This window comes from Anolis carolinensis, chromosome 2 (assembly GCF_035594765.1).
Source record: "Anolis carolinensis isolate JA03-04 chromosome 2, rAnoCar3.1.pri, whole genome shotgun sequence".
Classification (NCBI taxonomy): Eukaryota; Metazoa; Chordata; class Lepidosauria; order Squamata; family Dactyloidae; genus Anolis; species Anolis carolinensis.
In genome coordinates this window covers 76,815,962-76,840,564 of record NC_085842.1, presented here as the reverse complement: position 1 = coordinate 76,840,564, position 24,603 = coordinate 76,815,962, and the positions used below count along the sequence as shown (strand labels likewise).

General features: G+C 38.0%; 1 protein-coding gene and 1 long non-coding RNA gene across 4 annotated transcripts in view; one reads left to right on the top strand and one right to left on the bottom strand.

Annotated features, from left to right (window-relative positions):
- The window catches only part of nol8 (nucleolar protein 8), a 25,240-nt gene extending 6,033 nt beyond the window's left edge, over positions 1 to 19,207 (top strand). For all 3 annotated transcript variants that reach the window (XM_062970006.1, XM_062970005.1, XM_062970007.1), the window contains 11 exons: positions 292 to 2,040; positions 4,260 to 4,370; positions 4,811 to 4,933; positions 7,357 to 7,441; positions 8,978 to 9,122; positions 10,456 to 10,539; positions 12,435 to 12,721; positions 14,331 to 14,454; positions 15,340 to 15,407; positions 16,108 to 16,190; positions 17,944 to 19,207. In XM_062970006.1, the coding sequence (XP_062826076.1) occupies positions 292 to 2,040; positions 4,260 to 4,370; positions 4,811 to 4,933; positions 7,357 to 7,441; positions 8,978 to 9,122; positions 10,456 to 10,539; positions 12,435 to 12,721; positions 14,331 to 14,454; positions 15,340 to 15,407; positions 16,108 to 16,190; positions 17,944 to 17,997 (2,913 nt within the window). In that variant the 3' untranslated portion in view covers positions 17,998 to 19,207. The remainder of the gene's footprint in view (positions 1 to 291; positions 2,041 to 4,259; positions 4,371 to 4,810; positions 4,934 to 7,356; positions 7,442 to 8,977; positions 9,123 to 10,455; positions 10,540 to 12,434; positions 12,722 to 14,330; positions 14,455 to 15,339; positions 15,408 to 16,107; positions 16,191 to 17,943) is intronic.
- LOC134296076 (uncharacterized) overlaps positions 16,168 to 24,603 on the bottom strand; it is a 23,587-nt gene continuing 15,151 nt past the window's right edge. The window contains exons 2-3 of the long non-coding RNA XR_010002647.1: positions 19,243 to 19,404; positions 16,168 to 16,819 (exon numbers count right to left, since the gene is read on the bottom strand). This is a non-coding gene — a long non-coding RNA (uncharacterized LOC134296076). The remainder of the gene's footprint in view (positions 16,820 to 19,242; positions 19,405 to 24,603) is intronic.

Genomic DNA, 24,603 nt, shown 5'->3' with positions numbered 1-24,603 from the left:
ATCATAAAATGGGATGATATTTGTGTACTTAGCAAAAACCAAGCCTTATATTATTACAGAAAATGTGCTATATGTGGGTTTTGCTATACTATGTGGATAACTAACACAATGATTGCATTGCTATCTGAATCTTAATTTACTATATTATGCAGCTAATTTCCTTTAGAATACAACAAGATGCTACATGTGGAATTCTCTTGGTTTCTAATAATACCTCTCTAATTCTTTAATTTTTCTGGATTCTTACAAAAAAAGAGTGGTTGATTTTTCCTTAATTCAAGCAATAACATAATCAAATATGACCCTTCTAAGTATTGCCACAATCTTAAAAAACTGGATCAAGATAACTGTAAAACAGTTCCTATTTCTCAGCTCACTTGGCATTTGGAGGAAGGAGATGAAAACATCAGTAAAAAACGACAAGGACAGTTTCCTGTAACTAACAAGCCACCTAAGAAGAAAATGAAAGTACAGAATAGGGACAGTTTAAATAACGTATCATTGAACTCATCCTGTCAGTTTTCATCAGATGCATCACATACAGTTCCAACAAAACTAGTTCAAAACCACACATCAAATGCCAGAAAGCAATGCAAAGAACAAACCAGGAGTCAAAAGCCTACAACTGGCTTAACACTTCACAGGAATGCAAATAGTCTATTTGAAAATGATATTGATTCTGAAGAAGAAATCAGAGCCCTAATAGCAAGAGAAAGGGAAGTACACAACATAAATACTGATGTTGAACCCGAAGATAACATGGAAATTGTTGGAGACAACTTTGAGTTGAAATACGCCACTCATTGGTCTTTACAGAGAACAAGTGATTCCAAAAAAGCATTCACTGAAGCACTGAAGACTCCTGAAAACAAATCTGATTATGACTCTGATGACACAGATGAAATTATAGCAGTGAATAAAATACCAAATAAAAAGGAGAAGAATGGAACTCCAAAGACACCTAAGGTGGTAAAACAAGGAAAGGTTAAAGGACCTAAAGGCGGTATATCGATACATGCTACAGTTTCTGAATCTTTTGGCTCAAAGATATTAATATCAGATAAGGCAAAAGCAGAGGGAAAAGCTGTGCCTGGAAAAATGTCAGACTTTAAGGCAAATCCTGAAAAGAATAGCATCTCCAGCCCCTCAGAGGATGGTGGCAGTTCTTCACATCTTGACACAAGCGGGTCTGAAGGGGATGATGATTATGAAACCATGACTCAGAACTGTTATCGACTAGATCTTACATTAGAAGATTTAGGAAGATTAGCTTTTGAACATTCGGAGAGTGCAGAGGAAGATGCTGAAAGTAACCAAAGTGACAATCAATGCAAAACCAACATTTTTCAAGATAATAGCATCAGCAATATTCCAAAAGCATCCACTTCCACTCCAAAACAGTGTATTTGTCCTGAAGACATTCTTTCTGCCTTATTAGAAGAAGAGAATTCAGATGAAGATAATCGAAAAAAGAAAAAGGGCAATGTGAAAGTTCAGCCTTTTAGGGGAATAGGTTCACTAAGTGGGGAACTGACAAAGGACAAGTTAGACACACATGGAAGCAAAGCTAAGAAAGCTGCTTCTGGTCCTCTTGATGTGGAAACTCTCAAAAGTGTTCCAAAGTCTTTGAGTAAAAAGCTGAATGGCAAATCGGTCTCTTTAAAAAAAACAGACTCTAAACAGATAAGTCTTCAGGTAATCTCTGGGGTCAGTCCTGACAGCAGCACATCTAGTGCAGACAACAGTGAGGCACAGAGTAGTGATGGGACGTCTGCATCTGAAAGTGAGGACTTAGGAAGCTTGAAAGCTGCTTCAGAGGAAAGAATTAAAGATGATAAAATTAAAGGTTCCTGTCTTACACTGGATAAGAACCTAAACAAAAGTGAAGACATGTTTCTGGATTCTACCAAAGGTACAAGCAAACTGGATGAAACAGAGAAACGACTGCAGGATAACGCAAAAAGATTGACGGCGCTGCAGGAGAGGAAAAAAGAATGGGAGATGCAGAAGAAACTGATTCAAGGAGCTCTAACCAATCTGGTAGTTTTACTTTGTATTCTCTCTCTCTCTCTCTCTCTCTCTCTATCTCTATATATATATATATACACACACACACACAAAGTAAAACTTCTCTCTCTCTCTCTCTCTCTCTCTCTATATATATATATATATATATACATACAGTAAAACACCGCTCGTTCGCGCCCCGCTTGTTCGAACTTCCGTGCAATCCGAGCAGGTGAACGGGGAGGGCCACAAAGGCCCTCCCCGTTCACCTGCTCGCTGGCGTGCGTGTTGCTAGGTAGATAGTAAGCTACCTAGCAACACGCAGGGGTCACCTCCCAAGGGGCGAGCGCCCCTTGCGTGCTGCTAGGTAGCTTGCTTTCTACCTAGCAACACGCACGTCCGACTCCTTCGCCACGCCGGACACCAGTGTTGCCGGGCCCAGCGTGACGAAGGAGCCGAGGCACGGGTGGGCAGGTGGGTGAACGGGGAGGGCTTTTGCGGCCCTCCCCCTTCACCCACTCAATGGAGGTCTCCCCTCCTTTGGAAGGCAGCATGCATTCGGAGGGGCTGCAAACTCCTCCGGATTCATGCTGCCTCCCAATGGAGAGGTCTCCCCTCCGCTGGAAGGCAGCATGGATCCGGAGGGGCTGCAAACTCTTCCGGATTCATGCTGCCTCCCAACGGAGAGGTCTCCCCTCCGCTGGAAGGCAGCATGGATCCGGAAGGGTGCAAACTCCTCCGGATTCATGCTGCCTCCCAACGGAGAGGTCTCCCCTCCGCTGGAAGGCAGCATGGATCCGGAGGGGCTACAAACTCCTCCGAATTCATGCTGCCTCCCAGCGGAGAGGTCTCCCCTCCGTTGGAAAGCAGCATGCATTTGGAGGGGCTGCAGGCTCCTCCAGATTCATGCTGCCTCCCAATGGAGAGGCCTGGTAATCCGAGTCATCTGGTTGACCGAACTTAGGTCCGCCCGTTTGACTCGGACTACCGGGGTTCTACTGTTTGTGTGTGTGTGTGTGTGTGTGTGTGTGTGTGTGTGTGTGTGTATATATATATATATATATATGCATACACACACACATATATTGTACTGACTGTGCTGAGACAAGGTGTAAATGGGTGAAGTATTGCAAGCATGGAACATGTTTAGAGAGCAATATATAAATATATTTCGCAAATTAATTATCTAGTAATTCCTACAGATCATCATAAAACACTGAATTTCAGAGAGGAGGAGTCAGAATACTAACAACAGTAATATAGGTTGAGAAGCACAACAGAGGGAGAGCCAATGGCACAATCTTCTACTTGCTTAGTGGGAAACAAATCACACTGTATTTGTTGGGGTTCACTCTGCTCATGTTGGATTTCTGTGCATACTTCAAGTTACAGCCCTAAATATATTTACTAAGTACTTAGCTCCAAACACAATGGGACTTGTGTCTGATGGAGCTAAACATGCATAATACTACATGCTTAACTTCATAAATAGGGATTTCTTTCCAAGATACTGTAGTTCTATGCATGTCTATTTAAAAGTGAGCTTTTTTAATTCAGTGGCACTAGCTCCTAAATGCATATGTATAACATTGGCCACAGGATTACAGCTGAGTTGGGAACATGTCCAGGCAATCCTCTTTGTCATATTCATAAAGTTTGATCCTAAACTGTCATTTTATAACTGATCTTAAGACGGTCAGTATTGAGCAAAAGAAGTCAAAGGGAAATAAAGTGATACTACAAAATTGCAGTTTAGTGTTGTGAAATTCACTTTTATCAAATGTTATTTGGATTGCGATTGTTGATAGGTTATATGCCTTGAAGAGGTTATGAATGCAAGGATGTTTGTGTTATCACCTGCATTGCCTAGGCAATGTAGCTATTTTCCTTTTGCAAAGCTACCCCATAGTACCATATTTTACTTCCATTCCTGTCTGATTTTATTCCTTGTTTCTGCCTCTCCCTATACAATCATCTGTTCAAAATGATTTGGATTCTGATCCTTAAAAATCAGTTCCACAATAAGTTAACACATCTTTAAAATGCCAGAAGATACTTAGGCAAGAAACAATTATTGGAGAAGACCTATTGAATCTAGGGAATTTAGCTAAATTGTGACCAATTGATTCGATGGGTTTACTCTAGTTGGAAGCAACATTTAGATTTCGGTCTTTGCTTATTTGCAAAGTTGTGTTTTGTTTTTCCAATGGGTGTCGTCATTTGATATTTGTAACTATTATCTAATTTTGTAGGAAATCCAGTCAACAAATAAAAAGAAACACATAGTATTTGATTCAGATAGTGAAAATGAAGCTGACGTACAAGAAGACAGTAATGAAGGATCTTCAGGAAATTTGGGGAAAGTGAGTACATTCCAAGATATTGCTCTGCAGTCTTAACCATGTGTTCTGTCTAGCCCACCGTGCAAAGTAAAATCCCATATATTTGTCTGCCTTTTAAAAACAAAGACTTCTACTAGTACTAACTTTTATAAACTTAAGATACTGAATTTTCTAAGATAAACAAGCAACGTAAATACAATAAAGGAAAGAGGAAATTTTGAACAAAATTAACAGTTAAGGAGAAGCTACTAAAAGACAACAGAAAAAGACAAAAAGGAAATATCCTCCATTTTCTGGGATGTTCTTACAAATGTCATTGTTATTACTGTTTTATGAAACTTACAACTATCCTAGGTAGGAATGAAAACAGTGCGCTTGGTAAAACATTTGAATTGAATGTTTTAAGACTGGAATGAATTGCTTTGACTAAAATCCTGTGTGTATTTGCTGCTATATCTAAGGAATTCACCACCAAGACCTCTGGAAAGTTGTTTGAGAGCAGTGAAGATGAATCAGTTGCATCAGATGAAGATGGGGACAGGTTCAAAATCAAACCTCAGTTTGAGGGTAAAGCTGGTGAGAAGGTTAGTTTAATCAACTTAATGTGTTATTGTTGTGGACTCCAGTCCAGCAGTCAGTCCCAGGTAGAGCAAATTCACTGAATCAATAGAAGCTTCATAAATCAGTGAGAATTTGACATTACATTTTTGTTGATGCAATAAATCCACTTTGTCAAGACTTAACAACTGAGTTTAGATCTACATTTTCTTTTATATTCCATTTCCTGAACTTTATCATTAAATGTACTCAAAATTAGTTTCAAATATATTTTTCATAGAATCATAGAATAGTAGAGTTGGAAGAGACCTCATGGGCCATCCAGTCCAACCCCCTGCTAAGAAGCAGGAAATGGCATTCAAAGCACCCCCGACAGATGGCCATCCAGCCTCTGCTTAAAAGCCTCCAAAGAAGGAGCCTCCACCACAGTCCGGGGCAGAGAGTTCCACTGCCGAACAGCCCTCACAGTGAGGAAGTTCTTCCTGATGTTCAGGTGGAATCTCCTTTCCTGTAGTTTGAAGCCATTGTTCCACATGTATTTCATCAGCAGCTAATGGTCAGTCATCCCAGTATTTATTTGTGAAAATTATCTCTCTGATAATGTTTTTCTGTCCATTAACTCTTCTTCACCTGCTGCATTCCTACTAAAACTGTATTGATCCAAAGCCCAAGTCTAAGTTTTATCTTCCTAAGCCCCCAACTTCCTTACTGGCGTCCTGTTTTAATTGAGTAGGTGCTTTTTGCAAAAACCATGTCATTTCCGTTCTTTTAATCTAGAACCACTGTTACATAAATGTTTTTGTCATGTTTGTATGTATATATACATAACTAGAATATCATTTTTATCAAATGACTAGCTTGGGTACCTGGCGATGCCCAGGTTATTTGAAAAGGGCCTTGTGTTTTTGGTTTTTGTTTTTGGATGTTAGGTAATATTGGTTTGGTCATATGCTACGCTATTTCTTAGGGAAAAAACTCAGTATTTGATTTTGTTTTTTAATGAATGCTTCCATTAGAAAATGCATAAGGATGTGGGTGAACTACATTTCCCAAATATCTTGGGTCAGCCCTCCCAAAACTCCCCCAGTATTCACAGTTAGCCATGTTGGTCTGTGTGCCAAATTTGGTCCAGATCCGTCATCTGCTGGGTTCAGTGTTCTCTGGATAAGGGTGAACTACAACTCCCAGATTCCCAGGGCAATTACCCCAAAACCATGCCAGTATTCACAGTTGTTCATATTGAGTCTGTGTGTCAAGTTTGGTCCAGATCTGATGTTGTCTGGGTCAGTGTTTTCTGAATATGGGTGAACTGTAACTCCTGGATGCCAAATTCAATCACCCTCAACCCCGCCAATATGCAAAGTTGGCCATGTTGGGTCTGTATGGCAATTTTGGTCTAGATCTGCCATTGGCTGGGTTCAGTGTTCTCTGGAGAAGGGTGAACTACAACTTCGAGATTCCCAGGGCAATATTCCTGAAACACTTGCCAATATTCACAGTTGGGCTTGTTGAGTCTGTGTGGCAAGTTCAGTCCAGGTCCGTCACTTGCTGGGTTCAGTATTCTCTGAAGATGGGTAAACTATAATTCTCTGATACCAAGGTCAATCATCCGCAAAGCCTGCCAGCATTCACAGTTTGTAGTGTTGGGTCTGTGTGCCAAGTTTGGTTCAGATCCATCACTTGTTGGGTTCAGTGTTCTCTGAATACGGGTGAACTATAACTCTGATGCCAAGGTCAATCACCCCAAGTTGGCAGTGTTGGGTCTGTATGCCAAGTTTGATCCAGATCCATCATTGGTGGGGTTCAGAGAATTCACGGAATACAGGTGAACTATAACTCCCAGAGTTAAAGGTCAATCACCCCCAAAATCCACCAGTGTTCCCAGTTGGCCATATTGAATTTGTGTTCCAAGTTTGGTCCAGATCCGTCATCAGATGGGTTAAGTGTTCTTAAGGGCAATCACCCCCTAACCCTGCTAGTATGCAAATTTGGCCATGTTGGGTCTGTGTGTCAAGTTAGTTCCAGGTCCATCATTGGTGGGGTACAGGGTGCTCTTAGATTGCAGGTGAACTATACGTCCCAGTCCCTACAACTCCTATAAATCATGGTGAATTCTCCCAAAACCTCTCTAGTATGTTCAGTTGCTGATTTATTTTTCTGTTTGCTGTGTGCCATAGGAAGGATTGGAAAGGTTTAAGGGAGCATTGGGATGTGCTCGCTGTAACCTGCAGTGTCCTGGGAGAGAGTGACTTGGTGGCTCCTCAGCACTGGGAACTATTGCCTGTTTGTGGAGGCCGAAGGCTGTCTGTGTGAACTGACACCCGTGCCACATCCACACATACAGATTTTCACTTTTATCATGTGTATAGGTTGTTATGCAAGTTAAAATTCATATCTCATCTGAAGTACTGAGTGAATACCAACTATATTTTATATTTTATTGTTGTAGCTTATGCATTTACAGTCACGGTTTGGCACAGATGAGAGATTTCGAATGGATGCTCGCTTCCTTGAAAGTGATAGTGAGCAAGAAGGTTAGCTATTTTCCTTTTGTTACTCTGAGAAGCATTTCACAAAACTGTTTTCAAATAATTAAGTTAATCTAATTTCGTTCAATATTTAATGTTGTAACTCAACTACATTACTCCACCTAGATTGCATTGAAAAGCTATTAACAAACCCTGACTGTGGTCATAGTGATGATGAGTGTGAGGAAGGAGAAATATCTCTCACAATTGAATTGGAAAATTGATGCATATGATAAAATAGCTTTGCACATAAATGTACCCATTTTGGAGAATCATAATAATTACCATTTCCCCATTTTTTGTGTTACCAATATTGAATAGAAACAGACTAAAATCTGTTATACATTTTTGGCCAGGTTTTGTTTTATTAAAACTATCCTCTCAACATTTGCCATTGTAAATTGGGAGGCAATGTCTTTAAAAAAAAACCATGTCATTCTAGATTTTTTTCTGGAATTATAATATTAGGCAATGAGTTGTGCAATCACTACATAGCATATAGTTGGCCTCATGTTTGGTCAGATGTTCAAAAGCTAATACCTCAAATATAAAGCTACCCAAGAGTATGGAGAAAAGATTCTTACTTTTACACAAGTAATTGTACATCATGTTTGGATATAATTGAGGAAAAGGGATAGAAATAAGAACAACAATGAGAGCTACAGGAACCGCTCAGGCTCTTATGGACTAACTTTTTCGCCATGAGGTATGTGTTCAGAAACTTTGCATTTCAGATTAACTACATCTTGCAATGTCATGCAAATCCCAGGAAACTGTGTCTAATGTTAACCATACTTGGTCTACAAGCCAAATCTCAAACAATCATTTCTACACCTGTCTAGTTTCAACTAATTATTATTAATATTAATCACTTTTTACCGTTGAAGTGACATAGAAAGCTGCAGCTGATTTAAAAAGTAAATGGAAGGGTTTTTTTTAAAAAAAAAATCATACTTGAGAAAGGAGGCGGGATGTGAAAGGCTCATTGGAGTTCATTCTCATAATACTAAACTATGCTATAGTAATACATATGAACACAGCCAAAAGCTCAGTTCATATATAATGATTTGTGCTAAATGCAAAATCACATCACAGTCTCCTGTCCTTTCACTGGCCTTTTTATTTAAGTGATTAGTTGATTGTGCAGAAAGGCCTTTTAATGGGGTGGAACTGCATTTTTGTTGTTATATATCTTACATGATTTTATGGTGTTCTAAATTATTGATATTTTAATAGAATAAATAAAATAATAAATTGATTATGATCAGGTTTCTCATAGTACTGTATCTTATTTTAATGTATTGTAAATTGCTTTGGATTTTCCCCTTGGGAGAAAGACATTATAAACTAAGTAAATAAAAACTATTTTCAAATCACTTGATATCCTGATTTGCAACCTGTGGTTTATGGACTAACACATATTCAGGGAAGAAAACAAATGATGGTTTGACATATTTATCTGAACAAAGTGTCATTCTGTAGTACTTGTAATCAAGCCTGCTGAACATTCTTTTCAATTGTTGTTTATCTTTGATGTGGTAGACGAATCCAAGAATTTGAAAATAGATGAAGAAGAAGGGCTTGCAGTAGAAAAAAAGAAGAACCTTGAGATCTTAAAAAATCTTCTGTGTATTGATGTAGAGCCTCCCAAACCTAGCAAGCTGACTTCAAATGCCAAGAAATTCAAGTATGTACATTCCTTTAAGCGGAAAACTATGGCCTAGTTTTTTGCATATAGGGTTTTAAAATTAGCATTATGCATTGTACCTTTTTATTCTGGTAAGGAATACTATTTTGTTGTATTCCTTGTGTTACACATTCTTTGCAAGTAGAAAGCTAATCTAAAAAGTTAGTTTTCTAGATGAATGTTGTGGTTTTTGGGGGTTTTTTTGTTTTTTTTATAAAGAGGAGCATTTAAAAACCTAGAAAAATGGTAGAGCCAGTTTTTCCAACTCAGTATTTACAGCCAGATCTTCATAGTTGCAGATAACATTAATATGTTCTCTTTAGGAATCTCTAAGACAGAGGTTCTCAAACTTTTTCAGCCATGGAGCCCCTTTTGAAGCAAAAGTTTCTCGTAGAGCCCATAATAAATTATATATGATTCCACCAACTCATGTTTCCATCTTTTCCCCAGCAGACTTTACTGCTCAATAACAAGAAATTAAGAAAGGGGAGTACTGTATAACAAACCAAAGCAAGGTTATCAATACAACAGGTAGAGAACTGTTCTTGCCCATGGCAGCAGCCAGCATGGTGTCTTGAGTTGGTTTAGACAGCTGATTTTAAAGTAGATATAGCTGATTTTAATGTTTGTGTATATTTATAGTTATTTTATGTCCCAGCATGGAATGCTTGCCGTATATATGTTGTCCTCCGTCCTGAGTCCCCTTCGGGGAGAGAAGAGAAAAATATAAATGTTTTAAATAAATACATTTACATATAGATTTGTAGATTTATTTTGTCTGTATAGTAGTTGTTTTTCATTAAGAAAAATATTGGTTAGTAATATCGGTAATGAGCAATACATTCTTTACTTAGTGTAATATTTTCAGATTTAAAAACTCTTTCCTAAAGATGACAGACAATAACTACATTTGAATCTTACTGTAACTAAATGTGAGGGAAGAAGTCACAGCATTGTTAGATAAGATTGTAAATCTGTACCCACCTTCCTAGAAATAAACCTGCCTTAAACTAGTAGGACTATCAGAAAAGCCTTTTTAGGATTAACCAGAAATGCCCGTATTTTTTCAATTGTAAGACACCATCAGTTGTAAGATGCATGTGCAGTTCTAATATGCACTATTTTTTGGGAGATGTTTATATAGGGAAAAAGTGTATTAGAATCAAAGAAATGCAGTATTGGTCTGTATCCTTTCTGTCTGCTTTCAAACATATATGTACTTATAGAATGAAATCAATGCATATAGAATGAAATCTGGACTCTGCTGGGGGAATCCTGTGCCATTTTCATTTTATAGATTATTGTATTTAATCAATTTTATTTCTTTTTGAAGAGATATGAATGCCCTACGCTATGACCCTACAAGAGAAGACCATACAGTATTTGAAAAAAAGCCGAAAACTCCAGAAAAAGAGAGGTGATTATTCCATATTTACCTTGATCTATTATTTGCTTGGTTAGTTTACCTCAGGCATGGGCAACCCACTTTAGGAATTATGGGAGTTCACATCCAAAACATCTGGAGGGCTTAAGTTTGCCCATTCAACTCCCCTGTTTAAGGAGCTCCATTGGCTGCCGTTTATTTTCCAAGCCCAATTCAAGGTGCAGGTCATTACCTACAAAGGCCTAAACGGTTTGGGACCCACCTACCTTAGTGACCGCATTTCCCCCTATGAACCTGCACGATCTCTTCACTCGTTGGGGGAGGGCCTCCTCTTGCTCCCACCACCCTCGCAGTCGCGGTTGGTGGGGACGAGGGAGAGGGCCTTCTCCATCATGCCCCCCCGGCTCTGGAACTCGCTCCCCAGGGAGATCAGGCAGGCCCCTACCCTTCTCTCCTTTCGGAAGAGCCTAAAAACTTGGCTCTTTCAACAGGCCTTTGGCAGCTGATCGAGTAGGATTGACCTGTTGCCTACTCATTAATAGTCCCTTATGTACGCCTTTAATGGCTATGACAACTTGGATAGCCATCCCTCCCTCCCTGATGATATCAACAACTACGTAGCACTTTTGGCCCAGTTCCTCTGGATCCAATCCAAGATTTTATCATTATATTTTGTATGTGATTTTTTATGACTTGCTTTTATTGTTGTTTGATCAGTTTTATTGCTTTGTTTTTATATTGTTGATGACTGGGCTTGGCCCCATGTAAGCCGCCCCGAGTCCCTTCGGGGAGATGGGGCGGGGTATAAAAATAAAATTATTATTATTATTATTATTATTATTATTATTATTATTATTATTATTCCTGGTTTACCATCTTGACCATGATCACTTGTGTGCAATAGTAACTAGCCAGGATCCTGTTTTGGCAAACTGCCTGCCTATTCCATGGATACCTAGCTTTTGAGGTGGGGGAAGTCATTAAAGCCAAGACAATTTAGGAGGAAGAGATGCAGAAATTACCCTTACCATGTGTGACCCTTCATGTCAACATCAAACATTCTTTGACTAAGCTGCTCAAACTGAAGATCTCTTCTTTCCAGTGCTGACTTCTTTATCTTCCCAATCACATGTCAAGCCACCTTTTTTTCCTTGTTGTTGCTGCTGTCATGAATTCTACATAACTATACCAGTGGAGCCATGTGTGATTACATTGAGCACCATTCTTTTAGCTAAATAATGTTAAATAATGGAGGTGGAGAAAAATGTTTGCTTTACTTTAGAGAAGATGGAGGTTAAACAAATTGTGGTTTCAGGGACTGCATGTAAACCAGGCCTCCGAAAGTGAGAATGACAGACAGGCAACAGTCATCATATGCCAAGGTCAAGCAGTCTAAAGGTCAACTTGACCTTTGTCTTAGTGCAAAATTTTTACAGTGTTAAAATGCAAAGGAGTTGTGTTATACGTACCCTGAAGCAGCACAGCGTTCCTGTTTCACTCCTGGTGTCATATACACAACCTGAAGTAGATATTGAGTAACCTCTAGTTTTGTGCTGAAGAGAGCTTGAAAAAGCACAATTCTTTGTGTCTCTTGGCAGCCCGTAGAGTTCTCCCATCCCAAACTGTAGCACAGTGGATTAGGCTGATAATTTTGAATGGGATGAGGTTTGGCACAGAAAAGTGGGGGAGATGCATCCAAATAAGGTACGGGTATATTGCACAAGCAGAACAGGCATGAAGTGTCCTCACTCAGTCTTTAGGCAACCCCCATACCCACTCCTCACCTATTTCAATTGAGTTGAATGGGGGTAGCTTGGGACATTAACTCCCTTCCCCCAGCACAACACAGAGTGCATTGACCAGAAATGTGTTTGGTCTGTACAATGTAAAAGATAGTATAAAATTTCATTCATAATTGGTGCTTGCAGTAAAGCAAAGAAGAAAAAGAAGAGAGAAGAAGCTCAGAAGTTGCCTGAGGTGTCCAAAGAAATATTCTATGAAGTTGCTGTTGATCTGAAAGAAGTCTTCGGATCTACAAAACAGGATGAGAGGACAGAAGAAATATCATGGGACAAGCGTGAAGATGTGGAGGAAACACCTCTGGCTGATACAGAGACATTCAATTTCACTGCTGGAAACAATGCACCCGAAGGAAGTAGTGGCTTTGCATTTTCGTTTTTTGGTGCTGAAGAAAACAGATCACCTGTGAACAAAGGTACCAGTGCAGGCAGAATGCACTTTCTTATAGTCACAATTTTGAAATTTGGTAACTACTCTATATTTGCATTTCCTTCATAACACAGTGTTTCCCAAACTGAATTTCCAGATGTTTTGGACTTCAGGATCCCTGATCTTTGGCTAAGGTAGTTGAGGCCTCTGGGAGATGAAGTCCAAAACACCTGGAAGACTAGAGATTGGAAATCATTGCGGAGGCTTGACTTAATTCTAAGCATTGTTACCTGCTTTTATGATGCAGTTAGATCCTCATTAGCATGCCATTATACTAACTCTAATGATACTTGAACATGGCCACTGTTCAGTTTTTGGCTCAGTGTAAGGTCTTGGTTTTTGCCTGCCTAGGCCTAGCGAACTTAAATTGTCATTTGATATTACATTATGACATTTAAGACTAGCTCATTGCAAGTGGATTATCTTAGCACTACAGTCTTTATTGTACTACAGTGTTCCCTCACTACTTCGCGGTTCACTTTTCGCAGATTCACTGTTTTGCGGTTTTTCAATAAACTCTAAAAGACTATTATAAATCATAAAAAATTACAGTTTACAGCCTAAGGAAGGGAGAAAGGAGAAGCCAAAGGGAGAGAAAAGGAGCCCAAGCAGCAACGGGAGGAGAATGAGGCGATTTATCAACACACGATTGGTTGATAAAGACTTAAAATAGTGTATAACTACTAAAATAATGTATAAATATTAAAATAAATATAACGTCCCTACTTTGCCAATTTTCACTTATTGCGGGTGGACCTGGAACCTAACCCCAGCGATAAGTGAGGGAACACTATACATTGGTACAGTGCTATAGTCCATTTTAACTGCCATATCAACATTCTATGTAATTCTGGGATTTGTGGAGGCACTTAGAAGTTTCAGCCAGAGAGTTCTAGTGCCTCACCAAACTACAAACCCCAGAATTCAGTAGGATGTTGCTTTGGTAATTAATGTGGACTATATGACTATAACAGTGTAATAAGGATCCAAATAATCGCCACGAGGGTGCTTAGAAGAGGATTCTCAATAACTGGCCATCAAGTTTGTAACTGCCAATTCCTCGAGGCAAAGACCTAGCCTAAACATATTCTAGAAGATGTATCAGATATTTTTTATTAAAACTATGCTTTATAGCCCCCAGTTAGGTAGTGTTATTAGCATGATAGGATAGGCCAGTGGTTCCCAACGTGGGACCCCCAGATGTTTTTGGCCTTCAACTTCCAGAAATCCTAACAGCTGGTAAGCTGGCTGGGATTTCTGGGAGTTGTAGGCCAAAAACATCTGGGCACCCCAGGTTGAGAACCACTGGGAAAGGCTATATATTCAATTAAACATACTTTCAGGGAATAAGTGTTGTATATCAACATTTATGTTAGGATTTGAATAGAAGTTATAATTTTGGCTGTGGTTTCTATGTAGTGCAGAGAATTGATGATATCATATATAAACTAATTATTTCAATATTGTGTGTGTGTGTATATATATATATATATATATGACATCTTTCACCAATAAAATTCTATCTTCTGTACTGAAATCAGAGGATACATTTTGCTAAACAAAAGTGTGTGTTTTTTATTTGTTTTATTTTTAAGAACCCTATACAATTGAAACAATAAAGCCTACAAAGGTTGCCTGGCAAGAGGATCCACGTTTTCAGGACAGCAGTTCAGAAGATGAAGAATCAGCAACAGTTCAAAATGATGATGTTAAAGAGAGGTAAATTATGCGTAGATGGGTATATTTACAATTAATCCATAGGAGTGTGTCTTATTGAGATCACAAATACTACACAATTCTTTATATGTTCCTTTTCAGAATTAATCACTATATCTAAATTATTGGGGGAAACAGGCTATAACCTTGCAGTAACATGCAGTAAACACCAAAGAATCTTGATCCAAGTTTTGCCAAATTGACCCTCATCCTATCCAATTTAAATTCCTCATTTCACATCCTTTGGCAGGGGTTCTTGGAAGGAAGGGGGACAGCAAATCCCAATGGCCTCAGTCCTTTACAATTTTAGAAACAGCCCTAAATGTTCATTTTGGAAATGCTTCTGAAATAATAATCATCATCATCATCATCATCATCATAATCATCTGCTTTTCCCTGCTGCTTGAGGCGGGATACAACATATTTAAAATGAGATAAGGCACTATTAAAAACAAAAAGATACAGAGTTAAAATACAAGTTAAAATCCATTGATGAAATGCAGATTAAAATTCACAATTTAAAATTTACCAGGTAGGCCTGCTAAAAGAGATGGGTGTTTAATTGTGTCTTAAATTCCAACAGCTGATTTAGCTGTCAAATCTCTTCTGGCAGGTCATTCCTTAGTCTTGGAATATAAACTGTTACCAGTATTACAATGTTTTTTGACCTTGAAAAAAAGTTTGTCATTTAAAAATTTGAGACTTGTTACTATTAATAACTCTATTTCCCAAAAAACATTCCTTCAAATCTGTAATTTTAATAGAAGTCACCAGCTCAAAAATCTATACATTAAATTCATCTAGGACGAATTATTAATTTAAATGTTTATAATTGTTTTTCAAGATTAGTTTTTTGAACTTTAAAAAGAGTTTTGCTTGTTTTTTCAGGCCCCTCACTCGACTTCAATCAAACGTTAGATTTTTCTTTTTCTCTCAAGATGACGATAGATTAAAAGGTAAAAGCTAGAAATATTCAGTTTAATGTTGGATGTAATCAATATCAAATGTACTTTATTGAATCATCTAGTTTGAATGTTAGTAGCCAATTTATTTCCAATTAGGTGTTCGATACATCTTGCTCTGTCCTCTTTTCTGTGCACATGGTTTGAGCTTCTGTAAGGTGGTCTAAACATTATGAAACAGCACTTCATGTGTCTATCAGCACTATAAATATCATAGTTTCCAAGGTAATTATCACAAAACCTCAAATTTATAATTTTAAAATAATGTTTATCTGGGGTAGTAGTTGCTATTTCAGGTCCTTCCTGTAGAAAGGGTTTGGATAGTGTTGAGCTGTGATCTTTCCTCCCTTGGTGTTAATATATTCCTCTGCTGTCAAACAGTGATTTTTAGAAGAACAGCCACAATATTGGGAGCATCATATGGCAGGCAATAGCTTGTGATTCTCTCTGGACATTTTAGAAAATCTATGTCTTATTCATATAGTGTGATTCATTATTAATGTAGCAGGCAGTGCTCTGATGTAGTAGGATGGACCACAGCAGCTCTGGGTCTGTAAACCTAGATAGGAAAGCCCATATCACCAAGGACAGGAGTTGGGATCTCTTGCTTGCAATGATAACCCTTTTCTTTCATGCTCACAGGAGCAGTGAGATTAAGAACATGAAAAGCTTTTTTTCTTTATCCCTTTTCTAGAAGGCCCCAAGCTCTTTTGTAAATCCTCAGACCTTGATGAAGACAGAGATAATTGGGAAAGCAGGCGTCAAATGTTACTTGAGGTATGTAAATAAAAACATTATGCATTGATCCAGAAGTATTCTAAATACTTATGAAGATTCCTAATCCTTTGAAATCTTTTTATGTAGATCCTCTAATTTGAATGTGTTAAAATATGCAGCTTACCATAGTTAGGTTTGTCTGTACAGTATAGTAAGGTAAAATGAATATTCTCTCGTTTTATTTCTTTGTTTTTAATGCTGAGGAGTCTTTATAAGATATACATATTATAAAATTGTAATAATATGAAGATCTGAAAATGGACCTTATTTATAGCACAAGAAAGTAAAGCGTAGCTGTTTCTTCTTCTTTTAGTCCGTGTTCTTCAAATACTATAAGGATTTTTCCCCATTGGTTCTTTAGTTATCCATACAGATAGAATAGAATGTAGATGCTTAAAAACAAGACTGCAGCAAAAGGGAGCGATTCTTTAGATACTTAAACCATACGACCTCCATAAATAACACTATGTAACAAAATTTGAAAGATTTTCTGTTCCTGGTTTAAAAGTGTTAATTCCTGTTTAATTGTGAGGTACTTACTTTGAAAGTAGTTCTAATACTCCAGAAATTTCATTTGTGTGGCTGCCATTTTTAATCTTTCATATACCATTTTTAAACTTTTGTGCAATCTGTAAAAACAAAGTTTTTTCAGTTTGATAAACTTTTTCTATTTTTTAATTATAGAATTAGGAAATGACATTTATAACCCAACAACAAAAATTGTGTTACATAGTATAATTCATTTATGCCTGTGGCTTGACAAAACTGTAAGCATTGGTGACCATCCAAACTCTTTTGGAGGAAGTTGCATAATTATGAAACAGAAAAACCTCTTCATACAATTGTAGATAAAAACCTCAAGGCACCAGATCCCATCTGATCTTGGGAGTTAAGCAAAGCCAGACCTGGCTATTAGTTGGATGGGAGACCACCAGTGTATACCAGTACTATAGACTATATTTTAGAGTGAGGAACTGGCAAAACCCATCTCTCACTATTCCTTGCCTAAGAAAGCCCTTTGAAATGCATGAGGTTGCTATAAGTTGATAGGCAACTTGGAGACACATTTCTGGAGCAAATGAAACACAAAACTGGACTTCTCGATCTGAATGGACATGATCATTTGAGAGAAAGTGTCACTTGAGTAGCCTGGATGACCCAGACCATATAGATTGATACTTTTCATTAGTAGCTTTTAAACTCTGCTTGCATCGACACTTTGAATGTATCACTTGCGTCGACATTTTGCAGATGTGGCATGCTTAACACAAGGTGTAGGACATGTTTTGCACCCCTGGTAATTTTTAAGGTGGAATTTCGTATGAATCCTTGTGAGAAAGGTGCAATACGCCCAGCTGCTAGAAGATATCTTAACTATGCCTACCACGGTCTTAAACAGTTACTGGGAACAGGCTTAAATACTTACCTGCAGGAAATACTATATAGTTTGTCACTTCCATCAAAAAGTAATGTGTGGACCATATCATTCCCTATCTGGCATCCATCTGGCAATATTGACTCAGTTACAAAACCATCTCGAAGCCCAGTCACAACAAAAGGATCCAGTTCAGTGTTTGGCCATTGGTCTTCTGGCAAGGGTCAGACTAGCTTACATTATTCCCATTTGTACTTTTCAAATAATTATCTTTTTATATCAGATAGGCATTTGGTTAGTTGATGAAGCTGAAACTGTTGTAAATCGTAACTTAACATTATAAACTTTTGGTTACTGTTAAACTTCCAATATTTCTAGGACTGTCGAAAGAAACATAAAGATGCAAGAAGGAAAGTCAAAGTAAAACAGTGAATACGGTGGTTTTGCCAAGCAGTGGTGATCAGAACTATGGACATGTTTGTATTTAATGGCAGACTAATAAGAGGAGTTCACGGAAGATTTTGGCACTGAGCATACACAACTCTGAAATAATAGCTTTGTTTCCATGTGTACTGCATAATATGGATATCTTTATTAAATATTTTGAAAATTATATATTTCTGGCTTGAAGAGAAGACCTCTGTTTATGTACCTGCAAGTCGGTAAACACATCCAGCATAGCATTTCAACAAGATTCTTTTGAGTGGACAATTGCACTCTGCTTATCACCCCGTTTTTTAAAGAGTGATGTATTTAAGCCTTTTATGGGCATGCACACCTGGAAAAAGGAGGAGATTTCTAGTAACACAAGTATAGTTTTCATACCATCATGAATTGTGGGCACTTTATACCATAAACATATTTTAGTTAAATTAATAGCTGTTTTTTAGGACAAGAGCAAGATGGCTAAGGAGTAAGCACAAGAATAGCCGGATAACGGTGCACTGTTATATATTAAATTAATATAGAACAAGTGCCACTGCTGTAATGGAAAAAAAGAGTGAATTATGTATGTAAATAATTATACAGATGCCTTTAATCTTGTGTTTATTGTTCCATGGGGCTTTATCTTTACATTACATTTATGTTTTGCGTCTTGATAAACTGGGCCCAAATTACAAAGAACAAACATTGTTTTTCTACTTCTGTGGCTTCAATAGAAGTAAGTCCTGCCAAACTCGGTGTGACTTCCTTGTGACAAACATTTTTAGTACTGGGATGTTTGCTTGTGATCCAAAACCACATAAATATAAACTTTTCCCTTGACATGAATGGTATCTGGGTCGCTTTTAGGGAAGTTTCTGTCTTGCAGGGCGGATTGGCAGCAAGGGAGCATAACTTCTTCATTCTTACGATGTGATTATTTATATGATCATCTTGACAAAGCGGTTTTAATTCATTTTTGTAAAATATAACTAACTGGTAGTTTTTCAAGCAAAAAAATCCCAAATAAATAAAGAATATCAAGTGTGTCAATTATTGAAGAATGTTTAGCCAACGAAAGTACTATATGATTGATATGTTGCTCAATATGTGTGTTGAATAATAACCATTGTAAACTAGTTTTTCCACAAACATTTGTTACTGACATCAGTTTTGAAAGACCATAGCAAAAGGTAATAAACACCACAGAAAATACAAATACTGTTGTTTGCATGTAGAAGAAACATGTCTTACCTGTAACTTTATTGTGTCCTTTGATGTGGTTGAATGCTGTCAGTACAAGGAATATCTTCTTGGCATTAGAAAAAAAGTTTGAGTTAAATGTTTGAAGAAAGTGAGTTGGACAGGAAGATAGGAGCCCTTAAAGTTGTTCAGTATATGAAATGTGTAGATTTTCTGTGAATAGAAAGGAAAACTAGTCAAAATAAGTATGCTTGAAAGCACAGCAGTGTTCTAGGCAAAGTCCTCTGAAACCAAAGCTTGTTTAATGTTCTGTAACCAGCAAATTGTGCTACTGTTCCATTTACACACCATTTTTGGGTTACTGTGAGCTTTTTGGGCTGCATGGCCCAAAATGATTATGTGGTGTTGAAGACTTTAATGGCCGGAATCACTGAGTTGCTGTGAGTTTTTTGGGCTGTACGGCCATGTTTCAGCAGCATTTTCTCCTGATGTTTTGCCTGCATCTGTGGCTGGCATCTTCAGAGATTCAGTAAAAAATGCTGCTGGAACATGGCCGTACAGCCCAAAAAACTCACAGCAACCCAGTGATTCCGGCCATTAAAGCCTTCGACAACACATAATCATTTTTATTTCTTCACTAGAAACTAGAAACATTTCAGAATAAATCCAGTGTGCCTACTATGCAAATTATATGTGGTTAAATCATTTATAAATGATTTCCAACATAACTCTCTTCCTGAGCAGTGTGAATTCTCCTTGGACAACTTAAAAACAAAATGCTTGTTCAAGTGTAAGGACACACTGAGAGAAGCAGGATATATTTAACACTTTTGTAGGCTAGACCAAGCTTCAATCTTCCCTTTGTGTCATGTCGCAGATGTAAAAAACTAACTTCATAAAATCTGGATGAAGTGCTTTCCACATTGAAACAAATGATAGTGCATAAGGAGGCGGGGAGAATTAGACCTTATGGAAAGCAGCTCTACCTTACTTTCTGCGTTCAATGAAATTTCTTGTATATCATCTGCCCATCTAAGGACTTGATATTTTGGGAAGCTGTACCTATTTATGAATAACATGACTGAAAATTCTCAGCCATCTTCATAAGTTACAAAAAAAGATAAATTCCTCATGTGTTATCCCCCCCCCCCCAAAAAAAAACCCAAAACAAAACCCAAACTACTCAATAGAGTCAGACCTTAGTCTGATCTTAAGGACAACATCACACTTACATATTCAGCTTTTGTCACTTCCCTTCTCTCCTTCCTCTGTGAGTGTGGCTTCTATAAACCATAAATTTCTGTTGATAAAGTAAGTATCCTGCTTTGGTTGTAACCACAGAACTGTAAAGTTAGATGGCATTCAGTCCCTCCTGACAGTTAAAGTACCAAGCATAATGGTGAACTGTGCCTTGACTAAATCACACTGCCTTTACTTCCTGGTTGGAGCACACAGCTTAGTTAATGTTATCCCTGACTGCATAAATCACAATGTATTAAGGCAAGATACAACTCGTACTACCTGTAACTGAATTGTCTTAAGGGAACATATTTGACCTAATCCTTTGAAACATTGTTTTTTTAATATCATTTTTAATGACAGTGGCTATCGAGTAAGATAAAATAGCCTGAAGAGATGAATTATTCAAAGGATCCTGCTCTGTGTTGTCATCGACTTCCACCATGAAAAGGAAGGTTCAGCATGAGGGTAATGGTCGCCATATAACTCGCTGTGCTCTTGGTTATAAAAGGATAAATGCTTTTTTACATGTTTTACTGATTGGCACTTGATATTGTAAAAGCTGGGAAAGAAGACTTTGATATCTTATATAAATATTTTCCACCTTCTCCCATGCATTTATAAATAATAATATGTCATGTGTTCATCATATCTGCATCTGTGCTTCAAGGTTAACTAGTTTACCTGATTGTAGATTGTGCAAAGCCTTTTGCTTTCCTTGATTGAAGAGCTGAATTTAGATGTCTGTAAGATTTTACTACCTTTGGAATTTTACTTTCTTTGCACACTTCCATTATCATGATATAGAAAGAAGAAAATGCAACAATGCAAAGGGTGGAAATTAAAAGAACCCAATTGCTTGTTGAATAGATAAAAGGAAGCCATTAGAAGCTCCAGGGACAATTAAATAAACCTTATATAAATAGCAAAGAAAAGGTTCTTTCTTAGTGGACATAGAGCTGGATATGACAACTTTTAAAATATATTAACACATTTACAAATTATCCTTTCCTTGTACCCAGTACTGTATTGAGTAGGCTTGTGCACAAATTCGGTTTGGTTGGTTCCCTTCGACTAATCCAGCTTCCTTGGCTTGTTCGGATGGCCATAACGGTAAGGGCTCAACTGTCAGGTTTTTCATCTGAAACAGGGCCATGCAATAGTTGATCACGGCTCCTCCTCCTCCGTTCGGCACCACGCGGCATGTGGAGAGGCTGCTGTGTGCTTCTATTCTGATTGGCCCTGTCCGTTGGGTCAATCAGAATAGAAGAACGTTGTGACGTGTCTTACGCACTGCTTCCTTAACCCCTTTGCTCAAACTTAGACTCCCTTGAAAGGAAGAAAGGAAAAGGTCCCACCCATCAAAATTCAGATCTGGTACCCATTGAAATTCAGATACCAAAAACAGACCGCCCTCTAGCTAATTGCACAAGCCTAGTATTGAGTTCCATTTTTTATTTGCTCTATATGCATTCATTATTTTTATGTCATCTCAGGGCAATGTACAATCAGTTTAGCCAAGTTGAACAATATAAACAGTAAGCATTATAATTTTAAAAGATGGAAAGCACATTAAACCATTTGGCAAGTTTATACAAGGTTATTCAAAGTTATAAAACCACCATGCATGAGCAGATGTGGATAAAATCAGTTGGACTCCAAAGCTTCTAGTAAAAAGGCATGAATCCAGATCCCACCTTGTCCAGTGACAAAGCTTGATGCCTGAGTTAGGTACATATGCTTTTGATAGCTGTCGAGAAGGATATCAATTTATTTGAAGTGTGCTACAGGACAGTTCAATGAATGTTATAGCCAAAAAGAAAAAGAAATTGTTCCTAGAACAAATCATGCCTCAACTTTCCCTAGAAGGCAAAACGACCAAACAGAGGCTGTCACATCTTGGTCATTGCAATTAAAGCAAAACACTGTATTTTTAATTAGAGCCAATCAAGACTGAACTTTTCCTAGAAACCAACATTATTAAATTAAGGGTACATGATTAATTAGAAAAGACAATGTCAGCAAAATAGAGTGTAATGGAAAAAGAGGAAAACGGCATTTCAGGTGGATAGACTCAATGAAGGAAGCCACAATCCTGACTTTGTAAGACCCAAGCAAGACAGTTAATAACAGGGTGCCTTTGGAAATCACTCATTCGTAGGGCCACTTGGCAGCAATTAACAACATCACATCTGTTCCTTGAAGGATTCATCCAGAACAGGTTGTTTACCCAACTTCCAAATCTGGGAACCACTAATCTACAAAGCCTTGATGTTGGTATTCATTTCCAGCTTATTTCTCCTTATCAAGTCAATCCCAGCATCCTGACATTCACCCAGCACTTGCACAACCCTGACTCTGATGACAAGGGGAAGTAAAGCTGCATGACAGCTGCATATCATTTGTGTCTCTGTATATGTCTTCAAGTCACCTGTTGATTTACGGTGACCCTACAGATAGGATTTTCTGTGATATCAGTCAAAACTCCAAATGCCCTCATGCATCTTCTCTATGAATTATATTTTTAGAGCCTCAAGCTGCATCTTCATTGTAGAATTAATGCAGTTTGACTCCCCTTTAGCTACTATGGCTCAATGCTATGGCATTGTAGGAGTTATAGTTTTATAAAGTCTTCAGTCTTCTCTGCCGAAGAGTGCTGGTGCCTCACCAAACTACAAATCCCAGGATTCCATATCCTTGAGCAGGACTATTATATTATATGGGCGAAGGGCGCTAGAGAAAAGGATAGTCCATTTTTATGGAGAGGGGGAGTTGAAGGAGGAAAACCACTTCCCCGTTTTTACTGGTTATTCCCCCTCTCATATCATAAATAAGGATTGTTTCCATGCCGGGGACATGGGTGGGGGGAATAACAGGAAAACAAGGGGAAATGGTTTTACTCCCTCAAGCTACCCTTCACCCCCATACAATGGACTATCCTTTCGCTACTGCCCCCTAGTGGCCTCTGCCTGGATAATGGAACAGTAGCCATTGAGCCATGGCAGTTAAAATGCTGTCAAATGACATTAATTCTACAGGGTGTAGATCCATGCCAGATGAGTTATGCTTATTCCCATCTCCAGATGGCGGCCTTGAGCTCCTTTCAGCAAAAGCACTTGCAGGCTTGGCTGCCAGGAGGAAATAGCCGACAAGTACCAACTGTACTAAAATAGCATTTAAAAAAAAGAAGTGGGGATACAGCAGTGATGTTAGAATCATACAACACACCATAGGCATTTTTACTGCCATAGCACAATACCCTTCAGGCAGTCTTCTTTTATTGTTATTGATTTTTTTTAATGTCTACAAAGATTGCTCAAGTATGAGAAGCTATACCAGATGTTTTAGGAAAGTTCCTCCTTGGAGCTCCATGTTTTCAGAACTGACAGCTTTGCTATTTTAAATTCTCACTGCATATAATTTTAAGGGAGCCAGATAATCAGAGAAAATTGTGCTTAGGGCTACACAGCCAACTGAAAAACCATGTCACACAGCTACCTAAACATTTTCTTTCTTTCCATGTTGTCTTCTAAGGACAGAGCCAGTGAGGAAGGGAATATGCAGTAAATTTAAAAAATCTACAATGTTCCTTTTTAACAACACCCCCCCTTGTTATATGTTGTGTAATAGTACCATTATGTAAATGTTATAGTGCAATTGTGTATTCAGAGAAATTACTTATAGCCTTCTGATAGCCAACATGTCAGCTTCACTGGTGGAATCTTTCAGGAATTGTATGCACAAATATTGAGACAAAGCATTTCTCAGTGTGAATGTTACAGTTGTAAATTTTTCACTGTCTCAAACAGGAAATACTCAAACCCAGCCTCCTTGTCCAGCCTTGTCTTTGTTTTGTAATATTGTATTTGAAATATTATGGTTTGCACAAACTGTTTGGATTTGCAACACTAGTGAGCAATTTCTGGCCCCAGAAACACAAAGACTGCCTAAACGACTCAAAACCAAACTAGAAAAATTAAGTATTAGCCAGAAGAATGCCCTTGTAAACAATAACTGATAACTATTTTAATGATAAACAATGCTAATGTAAAGACTATCCTCAAGACTAAAAGACAAACAGACATTTCTGGGGGCTATTCACTTTTTTAAGACCAGAAAAGGTATGGTTTGCAAAAATCCTGAGAGGTCAAGGGGTTCAGAAACACCCTTAGG